General features: G+C 40.8%; 1 protein-coding gene across 2 annotated transcripts; it reads right to left on the bottom strand.

Moving 5' to 3' along the window:
- Positions 1 to 566: 566 nt before the first annotated feature.
- Positions 567 to 4746, bottom strand: bnip1b (BCL2 interacting protein 1b). 2 transcript variants are annotated; one of them, XM_071540405.1, is made up of 6 exons: positions 4629 to 4746; positions 3359 to 3451; positions 3130 to 3221; positions 2342 to 2449; positions 1975 to 2093; positions 567 to 1528 (listed from the first exon to the last, which is right to left on the bottom strand). In XM_071540405.1, the coding sequence occupies exons 1-6, from the start codon at positions 4710 to 4712 to the stop codon at positions 1332 to 1334; spliced, it is 693 nt and encodes a 230-aa protein (XP_071396506.1). In that variant the 5' UTR covers positions 4713 to 4746; the 3' UTR covers positions 567 to 1331. The 2 variants fall into 2 exon arrangements, with proteins under 2 accessions (XP_071396506.1, XP_071396507.1); XM_071540406.1 differs by lacking the exon at positions 2342 to 2449.
- Between the last annotated feature and the right edge of the window lie 8842 nt (positions 4747 to 13588).

Raw genomic sequence — 13588 nt, forward strand, 5'->3', positions numbered from 1 at the left:
ACCTCAGCATGACAGTAAACCATAATGGCATGTATACTCCAGTAAGGGCATGGACACACACACACTCACACACACAGACTCACAGAGCTCTGGACTTGAACACGGGTAAAGACTTTACAGGGAATTCGTCTCCAGCTGAAGTGCAGCTGATGATTTAACGTCAATATTCTACCTATTTAAGTCTTTTTTTTTTTATTTATGAGGAATGTTTTTGCATCGTATAGTCATGTAACTTCATCTCTGTAGACACTCAGGGTGCAGTCTGCAGGAGGGCAGCACATTCAGGTTTTGATGTGTCATGAATATGTATTTCTAACAGTCACATTTCATACAAATCCCATGTTTCAGTTGATATATTTTGTATAATTAAATGTTTTTATCTAAATGAATGTTCACTTGGAATTAACTAAACCACAATAAAAACACTGAACAGAGAACAAAGACAATCCTGTCATGATATGATGTAGTGCATGCTGCCATCTACTGGCACATCTGTGATAATGGTGCACAACAATGCATTACTCAGCATGTTGAATGAAGTATACAACTTTATTCAAACAGACGTCTACCATTCATCAACAAACAGTCAACATGACAGATTCCCAGTAATCACACAGTATTCTGGTTCAGTAGCCAGTACAGCTGATTTGAAGGAAGGCACTAGCTAAACTTATCAGCAACTGTAGTTAATACTGGACCTTAAACAATAACAGCAGGATCTCTTATCCTTGGACAGCTGACCAGAAAACACACACACACACACACACACACACATACACACACAGTCACTAAAAAAGTAAAAGACTAAATAAAGACTAAAATAAGGAATATTACATACTATGGCCTTGACCCTGGTTAGTTCTGAACATGAGATGAGAGTGTAAACCTATTGCTGCTGTCATGTGAAAACCTCGTAACTCCAATTTTGGTGATTTTCATCTTTTTCACTTGTACAGAAGATTTTCATGCTCCTCTATGGGTTGAGAAAGTTCTACCATCCTTGGGCTTATAAAACCCTTTCAAACCCCCCAAATACACTTTGGTCAAGCTAAAAACAAGGCTGTCTTTCTCATGAAAAGTTGACTTTCTGGAGATACAAGGTTTTCACAGTGCCACAATCCACCGAGTCTCTGTACTGCTGAAGAGTTTCCCATGTTGTTCGCGGTTCCATTCACTCTCTACAGAGGGTTTCCACGCTGAAATCCCTCTGTGTAATGCTCTGTAACTTGCCACTGTCTAAAATAAGTGGGAAAACATTCGCCTAGAAGACTGGCCGCCAGCTCTCCTTTCGAAAAACAGCAGGGAAACACTGAACTACACTATCCAGCTGTCTAGATGAAGGGGAAGAGGCGTTTCTTCAGGATGTAGAGGACGGTGGCCAGGAAGAGAGCCAGAGCCAGGAAGATCAGCAGCTTGTCCGTCAGCTCCCGCCGGTTGTACTTGAGGATCAGCTTCCGCCCCAGGTGGATGGTTCCCGTCATGGATTTAAACTCCTCGTTGGTCTCCTGCACTGTTCTGGAGGAGGTGGCTGAGGAGAGGAAGAGGAAGAGGAGGAGGGAAAAAGAGGTGGAAGAGGAGGAGACAGGAAGGGGAGAAGAAGAAGTCAAGGAGGGAACAAGGAGAGGAAAGGACGAGATGAGATGAACAGCGATGAGAAGGGGAGAGAAGGTATAGGGGAGGAGGATGAGGAGGAGGAGGAAGGGAGGAAGATGAGGAGGATGAGGGGAGGAAGGGAAACTATGTAGAACTTTGTTTTTTTTTCAAAGGGAAAAACTTGCATTGCTGTATCTGGATTTTACTTCAAATACACAAACAGCACCTCTCTTTTACAGCAAAAGCATGCAAACACACACACCACACACTCTCACACACACACACTCTCTCTCTCTCTCTCTCTCACACACACACACACACACACACACACACACACACACACACACACACACACACACACACAAAGTAGAGTGTCATTACCCAGTGTGCTGATGGCATCTTCGCTCTGGTTCACCTGCTGGGACATCATCCTACTGATAGACATCAGACTCTCTGTGATATTACTGCTGGTCTGCACTAGGCTTTCCTTAGTTGCCTTCCTGATACACACACACACATATACACACACACACACACACACACACACACACACACACATAGAGAAATCAGATCAGGCGATACATGGGTACTTTAAATCCAAGAACAAGCACGATTTAAGAAATGAGAGCATGAAGTGAGAATTTGGTATTAGTGTCTGTGAAATCCGCGTTTCTTCTATCCAGCCACTAGAGTACCGTCTGGTTTGTACCAGTAGAGCTTCAGCAGAGCTCTACTCGGTTCTACTCACCTCTGTCTGGCGGTGGGGTTTTCCCCCCCATGCAGCAGCTCGTCCTTCTCCATGTTGTCTATGGCCAGTTTACAGGCCAGGTTAGCCTTACGCCACGCTGTCTGGTTACTGCCACACACACAACACAACAACCGACCGTCAGAACAGCATTTTCTGTTTTAATCTTTAATCTTTTCTTCCTGGATTGTCTGGTCTGCTTTTTTACGTTCTGTTTTGAGTGTGGATGCTGCTTTTCTATGAATAATAAAAGAAACACTTTATTTTTATTTATCAATAAAAAGGTGGAGGGGCACAAACGTTTGAGAAAAGCTGATTTAGGCTGATAGTTTTCAGACACTACCATTCTACTGTGTGTTGGTTGATATGAGACCCAGGCAAAAAAAGAGTCTGAAACTGTTTTGAACACTTAAAAAACATGAGAAATATTTGATTTAACTTATTGTGAATTTGAAGATTCCATTTTTGAGGATGTTTAAGTGTCTGGCAAGATAAACCAAACATACTTGAGTATGTTTTTTTAATCCAGATTCAACTATATATATGCATCACCGATGGCACTGCAGTGCTGGAGGGTCATACAGCAAAGTGAGTATGTGATTGGCTAATGAGTGGCTAATGACTAATGAGCCTTCAGCTCTCAGGAAATAAACAGACTTCCAGAGACTCACTGCTCCAGTCGCTTACATTTTGGATGCACAGTCCCTCTTCAATGACAGATTCTATGACGTCTAATGTGTACACTGATTTTTTTCCACAACGTGTGTATGTGTGTGTGTGTGTTCATACACCTCAGCATCTGCCTCCGCTGGCTCTCCGTCTCTGTCTGGATGACCAGTCTGTCCGTCTCTCTGTCCTGTTCTCGGGACATCTGTTCTAGGTCCTGCAACAACAACGACAACAACAACCACAAAATCAACAAAAACAATCAACTTCAAATGACACGCACCATTAACTATTGTATTCCCAATTTTAAGCATCAAGTCTGTCAGGTGCAACAGAGCAACAACGAGGCATGACCTGTATTCTGAGTCTGAGCTTGTTGAACTTCTCTTTGACCTGAGAGTTGAGCTCCATGAGAGCAGACTGGGGTCCAGGGCATTCTCTGATGTCCTACAGGTCACACACACACACACACACACACACACACACACACACACACAATGGAATGTTATGTATAATGGATGATAAAAGGTGGTCAGGATTTAAGTAAATCAAGCAAAAAACAGGTATACTTTTGAACATACCACTACAAATGTGGTAACAACATTCAGCTATCTAACTAATAAGAAAGCTTGAATAAGAACATTTACTACGCACATCTGTCTCTGTTTCTGAGACGCTGTTGAGGAAGACTAGTCTACATTTCAACTAAAAAGTAATTTTTGGGACATAGAACTTGCCTCGAGTATTATTGAGGGGCATGTAAATTACAATAAATAAAATCAATACATTAGGGACACTGGTTCATAAACTATTACTATAAATTATATGTATGATTATATTTTTTCTAGATGCTACTGGTGATGCTCTGAGTAAACTATCTCTAAAAATTTGATTCGCTTTGACAAAAAAAGTTCACAAAATCAACTTAAAATCAAATATTCTTCTTTTAAAGCTGACAGAAATCTTTAGGACCTAAATTACTGATATAGATCATAGTAAGCAGTATCAAATTGATGCAACTCATATAGTCTTATAAGGGAAAATGCATAATTAGGTTTTTTTTGTTTGTTTAAGTATAATTGATCTTTGTTTCTACATGTGTCAGGGAGGCCTTGTTGCTCCCTGATCGCAGGGCATGGTTCACCTTTTCTTCACACTAACGTTACATCACTGCTACCTGTCGCTGCCACAGCTGAAGAAGACTGATCCCCTTCCTCACACAGCTGTCGCATTAGTTAAGGCTGCATATCTTCCAGTTACTTCCTGCCTGTCACTGTCGGTCACGTTTCGTTAAAGTTTACAGCTGTAACCGGTCGGTCGCCCCTCGGGCTTACCGAAGTCTCACACACGTAAAGTAGCTGGAACCGTTGCGACAGTTAGACAGAAATCTAACAAATAAACGCCATTAAAACATTGACTTGATCCTTTACACTTGACTACTGTGTGACTTTCAACTGTATTTATGTAACCACGTCGTTGTATGCTGTTTGTCTCCAACTTTCAAGTGTGTCATGGAGCTGCTTTTACGGCCACCTCTACTAGAAAAAGACATTTTAACTGCAGTGTGATAACACAATAAGATAAACCTTAAACAACTGACAAATAATGCGTTGTCGATTCTCACCTGAATGAGAGCCTTGATCTCTAGGTCGTATTTTATTATTTCTTGTCCACAAATTCGGACGTGGACGTCCAAAGAAGACGCCATGTTTGTTTTTGTACGGCAAGCTGGAGGTCCAAAAGACATGCGCTCTCCTAAAAGCGATACAAAACTAGGCGTTGGCTGTCGTTTGACTGCATCTGTCGGCCGACACGGCACCTAAACCTGAAGCAATATCACACGAGAGGGAGTGCTGAAATATAGTATAACAGCATGACTTCGAGTGTGAAGTTGCTTTTATACAACAGTTCAATAAACAAAGCTATTTATCAAGTAGGCTAATGGTAATTTGAGACAACAGATAGATTTTGTCTTTTATTCGTCTCCACCAACTCAGAAGTCCACTACCAAGTGTTTCCAAGCAACACATAAACTGTTTACAACACCTGTAAAGCTAAGTGATACATATAAGTTATTTTTTATAGTTTATAGTTTTAACTTATAAGATAGTAAAACGCCCCGGTGCTGGCATTGGCTACTGTATATCAGCCACTATGCCTCCTGTCCAATCAAATTACTCGACCTGAACTAACGCTATATAATAAGTAATATATCTGTAAGTAATAGAAATACAGGCCTACATTTAAGTCATATTACTGTTAATATGGATTCACTAGGCCACTGTTATTACTACTAGTACTGCTATTACTGCTACTAGGTCTACTACTAGGCTACTACTACTGTTAATAATAAGAATTATCTGATATTTTATTGAGGGATTTAAGTAGTTAGGAAATCTCACTTCCTCCCTTCACAGAGAGGTCAAAGGTCAGGGTCAGTAAAAGAACAGCACCTTGTTAGGTATTCATGTGTATGCTGACACTGGGCTTGAACGAGGCCCCCCTGCCACCCCCCAAAAATCAAATAATTTACTGTGTTTTTTGCTTGAAATGTATGTTGATGTATAATCTGTAATTTGCATCTCATCTTCATTTCATTAGGTATAAAAAAACAATTGCTAACAAACATCAATACTCCATGCACACACAGTCTAGGCGACACAATAAATGAAAGAGAGTCAGGGTGTGGTGCTAATGTTTTTATTACTTTGATATTAAAATCAATAAACATAATCAGACTATTGTGGTTACAAGCAGAGCTGTGGTACCAACTCCTGGCTGATACAACAGAGAAAGGATGATTTAAAAAAAAAAAAAAAAAAAAAAACCCAGAAAGAAAGAAAATGAAAGAGAGGCACAATAACACAACAGAGATTTAGGGCAGGTGTCCGCACAAAAACTGTGTCAGAAGCTCTGAAACAGAACAATTTATTACAATACAACCAAAAGACATGTCATCATGTAAGATTTCCATGCCTAGATGCCATCATGCCACCCACTGTGCCTCAAAAAAAAAAAAAAAAAAAGTTTACAATGTAAAGCGAAAAGAAAAAGTTAGAACAAAAGTATAAACCCAGCACGACATTTATTACACAACATAAATATAACAACTGTCAAGATATTGTATTCGAACAGGCATATATGTGAACTACAAATATAGACGTCATTGCTAAAGAGAGGATCAAGTTAGTTTCAGCAGGATACACTTTCTGCAGGTTTTGCTTCTTTATGAAATAATAGTAATAATAATCACCAAGAGATCTATTACAGAGCACTTAGCAATGAAGTACAGCCTTCCTACTGAGACTGGGGAGAGGAACACACACAGGACTAGCTACAGAAAGATCCCATGCTGTTGATCTAGTCAAATAAGTTACCATACAAGATCAGAAGCATCACAACGACGGCATGTAGCTGTGGAGCTCAGGATGGCCGACGCCTCCCACATCCTCTACATGTTACGACGGACTGTATGGATTTCCTATAAAATCGTGTTACTGTTTGTCGGTATTATCAAAAAACACACAACGAATGCTTTAAGATAAACGTTTTTTTTTCACTTTTTGTTGAATCTCTCTCGCTCCATGCATTTTGGCAAAAGTCTGGTAGGAGATGTAAATCATTGCAGTGTTGGATGATGAGGAGTTTGACGCGTGTCGGTATAGAAAGACGGGTTTTGTTTGTTATTTCCGAGGGTGGGTTGTCATCGTTTGCTTGTAAGATCAGTCTGCAGGAGAGGAAATGAAAATCCCCCCCCCCCCCCCATGATTCATTGCAGGGGGGTGTGTGCGGGAGGGGTGAGGGGTCTCTGCCCACCAGCCCTAGTGACCCCTGGCTAATCTCAGGAGCTCCCTGACAAGACGATGCGAACCCAAGCCCTTCTGGAGAAGCGACCCAGAAGGCTCAAACATCTCTGGATAGTGGTGAAGTTGTCCCGGCAAACTGATCCGGGGTCAGATTTTCAATCCCTCCCCCCCCCCACCCCCACACACACACACACACACCAAGGCTAGAAGTGGGGGGCAGGCAAGCTGACCCCTTAACCAGAACTCCAAAGGAGCACCTTTGGGCTCTGGAGCACCCTAATCCCATTCCAGAGTCATGACAAAAAAAAGAGTTGTGTCAAGAAGAGGCTCAGTTTGCTGATTTGAACCCAGTTTAGGGCCGTGCTGCCCCTTCTGGCCTGATCAAACCTCTACTGGACGAAAACCTCCCATGACACAACTCTTCACTGGCTTCACAGACATTAAAGTCCCAATGAAATGACATTTTGAGAGCATCTTGCGTCCGTAATTTGATGTATTCCCTGTTGAAACGGGATATTGGGGCAGGACATAACGCAGGGAGGGATCAATCAGAAGTGTAAACCAATGGGAGATCAGTTAGGGAGAGAAAGGCAGTTGTATTGGATGGAAGGGGCAGGACTGATCAAAAATCAGTGATGTTTTTATTGGCTGGAATTTGTATTTACGCCTACTGGTACAGCGTGATTTCATCATTAAAGACACACACACGTTTCCCAGGAAGTAAAAGTAATAGGATATCAATATAAAAATACAAGAAAATATATTTTTTTGGCATTCATTGTTAAATATGTGTATATAATGACATGGATAATTAGCTAAAAAGGTGGAAAAAGTCATTTTTCATTTCATTGTGACTTTAATGAATGTCTGTGGAACCGATGCCAAATCTCTGACTCCTAGTAAAGCCAGCTTCAGTGGAACAGCTATATAATCTAGATTCAAGAAAACGTCTCCTCACATATTAAGCTACAGGACCAAACAAATAAATACGAGCAAACGGGTCAAAGAAATGGCATGAACAAAAAAAGGATCAGGGAAAAGGCAATAAAATACAATTTAGAAAAAAAAATTCAAACGTGCAACATTTGACAGACTCAGAGCATAAATATCAAATCATAATCATAATAAAAAAAAAAAAAAAGGTTTAAAGATATAAGTAGGACAGCGGCCATATAAAGATACAACATTTATGATCTTTCTGCATCCTGACGATAAGGAGAGGCCGGGTCTCCCTCTCTGAGCTTGCTAACAAAGTCTAATAGGAACTCAAGATCAGCTATCTGACGACAGGAAAGCTCCACCAGGAACATTTACTACGCTCACGCCTGTTTCTAAGATCCTGTTGAGGAAGACTAGTCTACATTCATCAGCAAAGCAGCAGCAGCAGAGTTATACCTCGCTATGTCAGCATACAGCAGTGCAGCAGTCAGAAACACGAGACTGACCAGAGTCCTCAATAGAATGAATATGGCTAATACAGCTTTTTAAACGCAGCCATGTTAGCACCCAGCCACTGACATGTTAGCACCACAGTTTACCTCCATGCTCAGTTGTCGCTTCGCAACTTGCGACTCAGTGCCAACACTGACTTCAAGGAGGGTCTGGCACTTCATAATAGCAATGTAAGTAATGGAGAGAAAAGTTCTAGTTTTATGTTTCCATTCTTGAAAGGTCTCGAGAGGCAGAAACACGGCGGTCCGTGTTGAAACCATAGAAGAAGAAGAATGCATTGTAATTCAATAGGTAAAAGCAGACTAAACTCTCCTGATGTCTCTGACACAGTGGAGTTGCTCTTCTTTACACTGACAACACCAGCAGCAATAGCAGCAGCAGCCAACACAGAAAACACAATAGCGTGGCGTAGTGGGCAGAGAAAGAGTTAAAACAGAACCTGGTTTCCCAAAACAATATCAACTTAGATAGTTTACAATTTCTCTTCTCGGCTCTTTTATTAATACTTAAACCTTTAATAGGGAAATCCTATCAAAACTTCATTTTCGTGTCAAGTCTTTTAGTTTAGAAATCAGAAAAACATACAAGAAAAACAACTCTTATCTATCCTTAAAGTGCGCTCATTAGGCCTATAAAAATGTCTTGATTTGAAAAAATATGAAGGTTCTCATTTCATTTCTTTGAGTAAACACTAGCCAATTAGCATTGATTGTATAATGGCCACATGGCCAATAGAGAAACCACAACCTTCTACATTTCTGTTTTGGGAAACCCAGCCCCTGCTTTCTGCAGGGAAACCCCCTCCAGACTGACAAAAGGTGCAGATCAAGTTTGTGTTCTCATCTGTTTGATTAAGGCACCTGGTTCAGCAGGCATCATATTCAAAATAATGTTTGTTTTTCTCGAGTATTTGTAAAAACCAAGTGCAAGGTGAGTGACGGTGTTGGTCTGTCGACTGTCTTTTCGTAGGAAAAAGGGTGAAAAAACAGGGGCGTGGAATAGACTGTATTTGTGTCTCGAAGACATCCTAAACCAAACTCTTGACTCTTTGTGCTCATTCATTAGCAGCAATTATGAAATCGTTAGACTGAGAGTGACGCGAGAAACACTCACTTCTGCAGTGAGCCCAAAAGCCATGCAACAACTTTTGATGACGAAGGTTCGGAGAATTTGCCAAATTTGTTTCCAAACCATTTCTGTTGCCAGGAACTCCAGACTTCACATGATTCTCTCAGTTCTAGTCAGGGAATCGGCATGCAAAAAATATCATACCACTGTATTCTCCTCATAGAGAACATTTCTCCATTTATCTATTTTACACAGGGAAGAAATGTGGAGAGTAAGCATACAGCCTCTGGAGTCGAGGTGGGTTTTTTTTTTTTTTATACAAGCAACAAGGGCAGCTCACACCAGTTAGAACAAGACAGAAGACCTTGAAAATGCCTCGAAAGAAATTTAAATCCAGACTCAGAGATCTGACATCACACCCAGCGGGGCACCTGGTGTGTTGAGGGGTGGGCTCAGTTTGTTTCAAATTCAACTGTTTCTTTTGGGGGTTTTTTTACTTATCCAATTTCTAAAGATGCATCGATTCTTTACAAGTTGGATATAATAACATTTTGTGTTTTTGTCAAATTCTTTTCTCAGTGTTGGTACATTATAATGAAAATTCACCTCCTAATCCTTAAACCCTAATCCTTGTTGAGCCCAACAATCAGCCAAACAAGGAGTTCGTCCTTCAAACATCTGAATAATGTATATTTATTTTGTGGTTATGGGGAATATGATGTGCCTCTCACATGGAATAAAGAACTCCTGTGACTTTGGGTAGTGTCGTCAAATCTAAGAGTCTGTCTTTTTTTTGTCTTTTTAATCTTTTTTAAATGGTATGCTTAACAATAATGATCATACAGGCAGGTCAATAATACAGAAATCACCATTCTACTGCTGTTGAGAGCAAGAATCTGTATCTTCCTCTGATTGGTCCAACTAGGCAGTCATGCCATCAATCAACATTTATAATCAATGAACAGAAAGTCTGGTCGAATGATGGTTATTCAGAATGATAATCACGTGGACGATGTTGTTCATGGGTGGATCTGAATACAAATAGGCTATGTCTTCATCCCATGCCAGTTAATTTCTTGGATATTAATATTCACAAGTAATCAGCACCATGTGACAAACCCTAGTTGGATCAAGACTGGAAAGCAGAGTCGAATCCCTCTCGAGAGGAAAAAAGGTTTTATATTGTGTATGTTGGAATATGGATTTTGAGAAAGCTGGGAAACCTAGTGAATTCTCGTGACAAGTCTGTTGGCCTTTTTTCTGTTTGTGTAGAGAGCATTGCACCATATTGATTGACATTGATAATTAATAACACACACACAATATTTTTGTACAGAGGAAAGAATGGCGACATTAATTGGAATACATAAATATATTTTCTTTAGATTTTATATGTCATCACATATCTCAGATAGAAGAACAATATTACCCTGATTTGCTGAAGAAGAGCTTTACGGATCCACTTAGCTTTTATTGGACAAGAGTAGCACAAACTTACACACTCTATTAGCTTAATATTTGACTGTATAGGTTTTATGTCATCAGAAAAAAAAGAATAAGGAATAGTTTTACTGGCGTGGATTTTCACTCATTTCCTTGACTGTTAAAATGCCACAGAGTCTCCTGGTTTGAATGTAAAGTTGCACAGCTTGCGCCTATCATGTTAAATGTAAAAACCTGTGAGGACTCTTTCTTGAACCAGCCTCATGATCGACAACAAAACACACAAGCTTCTCAGCGTCAAGTTTACTGTCGGTCAACCAGCGGCCCTTTACTGGCTGAGCAACAGGCCACTGTTGGCCCCCTGCCAGACAGGCAAAATTGTAGCTGAAAATACGCTTCAAATATTCAAGTGCCTGATAAGTGAAATTAAGCACAATGAGTAGTTAAAATATTTGAATCCATTTTCAAATATATTCTTCCCATGTCTGCTACCTCAGTCACGGTTGTTTTGAGCCAATCAGGCTGAATGGATTTGTTGTTGTTGTTGTTGTTGACCGTATAGCAGAACAGTTTTGTCAGCCTTGGCAACTGATAGTCTGCTGTTTTATTATTTTTGTTTGTGTGTATGTGAAACAGGTATTTAAGAAGGCAATAAGTGTCCGGATTGAGTCTCCATTTGTAATTGGCTTGCCATACAGTACAGTGATATAGTAACTTCCCCCAAGGCGGCCAGGAACAACCTCTTTCAACCAGGCTCTCCCTGGCCGCCCCAGGCTACACCCCTCCTCATTAAGTCACAAGTAGAAATCAGTTTAAAAATGATAACAATATAGCTCTCTGGAGAAATGTGTCTACACTGTACATCACCCTGAAGAGGAAGCCAAAGCAGAATCAGTTTTTCCATAGGAAACCTCTACTGAAGGCAAATGAATCATGACGCCAAGGGGGTCATCATCAGAATCAATGTAGGGGCCCTGGAATCAAAAACCTCTTTTAAGACCACAAACACACTATCCACACGGTCCCTGACCAGGCAATAGACCTATCCTGTCAGAGAAATAGGCATATCCAAGACACTGGGCTTTCCAAAGCCAAGCAATGATATGCTATCACACAATACCTCATATCATCACATGGCTACAGATAGACCTACCTAACCCAATGGCCGAGTCAGGCCATAGACCTATTCTTGCCAGGCTATAGACCTATCCAAGTCAGGTAATAGACCTATCCTAGCAAGTAATCGTCAAGTGCACTGCAGCATTCACACCAGGCCTTTTAGCAGCAAATGGAAGAAAAAAATGCTTTTCTTTTTGTTTTGTTTTTTCCTTTTTTTTGGAACAAAGTGCTTTTGTTTTCAAACATATAAGATAGAATATTCTATACATATATCTAACATTTAGAAGATACATTTTAACTTATAGTCTATTTACAAAAATGAATCACTACTAAGAAAATAGCTATGGACGGTGGGGGAGAGCAAGTCTTTAGGCTACAACTAGACTAACAACAAGTCAAATAAGAATCATGGATACTCATCATTCTAGTTTTCAGAAAAAGCACCATTTCTCCCTTTTTAGATTGAACAGAAAACAGGTAAGAGTAAAAATATGTATGTAGCACTAGCTGTTATTCAATCGCACACTCACACAGTACAGGAAAACCACAGCCCAGGACCACAGTTCTGCATCCTCAACAAAACATGAGAAAGCATCAGACATCAGAAAGAGTTAATTCTCTGAAGAAGTACTTCCGTCACATGGGAGCCATATCAAACAAGCCTGAACTCAGCCTTGTGAATCACTTATTTTCAGTCGTATTTGCCCGCTAACCTTGTGACCGGCTGAATTTTGCAATTGGTGGGAGCGGCGGTGCTTTCCTCTGAGGAGGCAGCAGGGAGGCGGCTCAAGCGTACGGGCATTATGCGCTCATATCGGATCACAAATTGGACAGATCGCCAGTTTGCGGCCTGGACGTCGTTACTCTGCGTTAAGTGAGCAAAGCAACTCTCAGCTACTGTGACTGGTCAGGAATGATGGAGGCTGAGGACTGAGGGCCAGGCAACGATGAAATTCAGCAACGCAGCCCCAAAGACAGCGATGTTAATCCCACGAATTGCGAAATTCAAATGGCTACATGGTCAATGAGGGGAATACAAGTGGAAATACAACTGACGATGCACAGCACTGAATCCAGATCGATATGAAACAGACTCTAATGGCTTTGGCTTTCTTAGAGCATCTGTCACAACCTTCCCACTGGCGCCTCATCAGACCTGGCAGTGCTCGCCTCGCTCCCTGTGAGACCCCGCGCTGACGGCCCGGGGGTTTCTTTCTACACTAAATGTCCTGATACTGTTTTAAGACCATTCGAATTAGACCATGGCTTCGTTGCGTTGTGTGTTTTGAATAAATCCAGTCCTGATTCTCTGTATTACACTGAGCCAGCAAAGGAGACAGGAGGGGTCAAGGGTCGGTTTGTACATCAAACCATCAGATTGACAGACTGCTCTTTAAGACCGTTCTCCTCTTTTCCCCCCACCTCTCCTTTTTAACCTCCTTTTCTCCATTTGGAGAGGCTTAAATCCCCGGAGGCCGACCCCATGGAATACTTCCAAACAACAGGAAAGCTAATAGGCAGCTAAAATACAAAAATATAACAAGAACGTTTTTTGTTTTTGTTTTTTTTTCCATTCCGTTTTTTCCTCTAACTCTCTCAATGCAAGGATAGGCTTTAGAAATGTGTCATGCTTAATAATGTATCAATTGTCATGAAAAGTGGCAATTCACCATTGATAGATATATCATGAATGTTG

The sequence above is a fragment of the Centroberyx affinis genome, unplaced genomic scaffold (assembly GCF_046629955.1).
Source record: "Centroberyx affinis isolate AG114_WGS23_722 - 3 ecotype Tasmania unplaced genomic scaffold, CSIRO-AGI_Caff_v1 ptg003629l_1, whole genome shotgun sequence".
NCBI lineage: Eukaryota > Metazoa > Chordata > Actinopteri > Beryciformes > Berycidae > Centroberyx > Centroberyx affinis.